The 1,356-nt window shown below is 27.4% G+C and overlaps 1 protein-coding gene across 1 annotated transcript; it reads left to right on the forward strand.

The window, feature by feature from the left end:
- Positions 1 to 99: 99 nt before the first annotated feature.
- Positions 100 to 1,103, forward strand: LOC107264925 (interferon-inducible double-stranded RNA-dependent protein kinase activator A homolog; the record flags this gene model as incomplete). The annotated part of the gene is given in 2 exon segments (XM_015734162.2): positions 100 to 440; positions 522 to 1,103. Coding segments are annotated over 2 exon segments (347 nt in total), but the record flags the coding sequence as incomplete, so codon positions are not given.
- Positions 1,104 to 1,356: the final 253 nt, after the last annotated feature.

Here is a 1,356-nt window from a genome sequence, read left to right on the forward strand (position 1 = left end):
AATAATTAATTTTTACGAATTGCATCAGAGACATTTACATGTTACAGTTGTATATAAACCTATAGAAATATAGCAGTTAATCTATACATTTTCATTTATAGGGAGAGAGTAAGTCCTCCATTTCGATGCTCCAGGAATTTATGATGAAAGGGATGAAACAATTACCTAATTATACATTAATCCATGATGGTGGTGGGACTCACCTATCTTCATTTACTATAAGAGTTGAATGTAACGGTGAAAGTGTAGAAGCTACTGCTTCGTCAAAAAAAGAAGCTAAGCACAAAGCAGCACAGGCAATGTTAAATTTATTATCCAAAGAATTGGTTATTAAAAAATCGGAATCAGTGGTACCATCTAGTGAAATAAAAAGTGTTAATATTATACCACATGAGGTGACTTTCGTAAATTCAGCTTTCAATTCTATTGGAAAACTTCAGGTATGTCATAAAAATATTTACGTACATAGGTTGTATGTAATGAAATCTTATTTTAATTAGATTAATTTTAAACTTTTATAGCAATAGAAGATAGCAAGACATGTGCTTTATATTTATATTTATATTTAATACAACCATTGTAGGGGTAGAATATGGATTTCCAATGTATTTTTAACCTCTGACTGTTCTTCTGCCTGAAGGCAGTCACAGAAGGAGTGTTATGTATTTCACTTTAATAGATTTTTGGGCACTGTACAGAACTGCAATATTTTAATAATTTCAAGCTATATTTGTAAATATTTTTTTTTTGCTATAAATATGCATATACAAAATTTTACTAATTCTATCTATGAAAGTAAAGAAGATACGGTTTATAATTAATTTTTTTTTTATATGCAATGTCTTTGTTTTTCATATTATGGTAGGATTAAAAAAAACATTAAGGCCTGATTCTTCTGATATCACTTAATATCAAAACTGTTTATCTTGAAAATGCAAATATATCATTAACGAATCACATAGTTAAAATGAGTGAATAATAAACCTGCTATGACTTAATACGCTTTTCGTAAATCACTTGAAAAATTTAAGAACTCACATTAAAAGAAAAACGTTATATCCCAGTTCTCTTTAATGGAATAAATTGCTACTTGTATTTCTGTACGTTAGTTTACTCTTTAAGCTGTGATTTTTTTATACATAGTTTTTATAAAAGGCACATTATTACAAGGTATTGGATTTGATTTAACTTTTGTTATATAGTATTAATAAGATAAAACATAAGTTTTATTGAGAGAGTTTATGTTGAAAGATAATATAATCTTTCTTTGAGTACTTCCTATGGGTCTGACTATAAGAGGTTTCAAGATCACATTTTACTTGAAGATAGAATACATGTATAATAAATGTTATGAAG

Source organism: Cephus cinctus, unplaced genomic scaffold (genome assembly GCF_000341935.2).
Source record: "Cephus cinctus unplaced genomic scaffold, Ccin1 Ccin1_contig_4009587, whole genome shotgun sequence".
Classification (NCBI taxonomy): Eukaryota; Metazoa; Arthropoda; class Insecta; order Hymenoptera; family Cephidae; genus Cephus; species Cephus cinctus.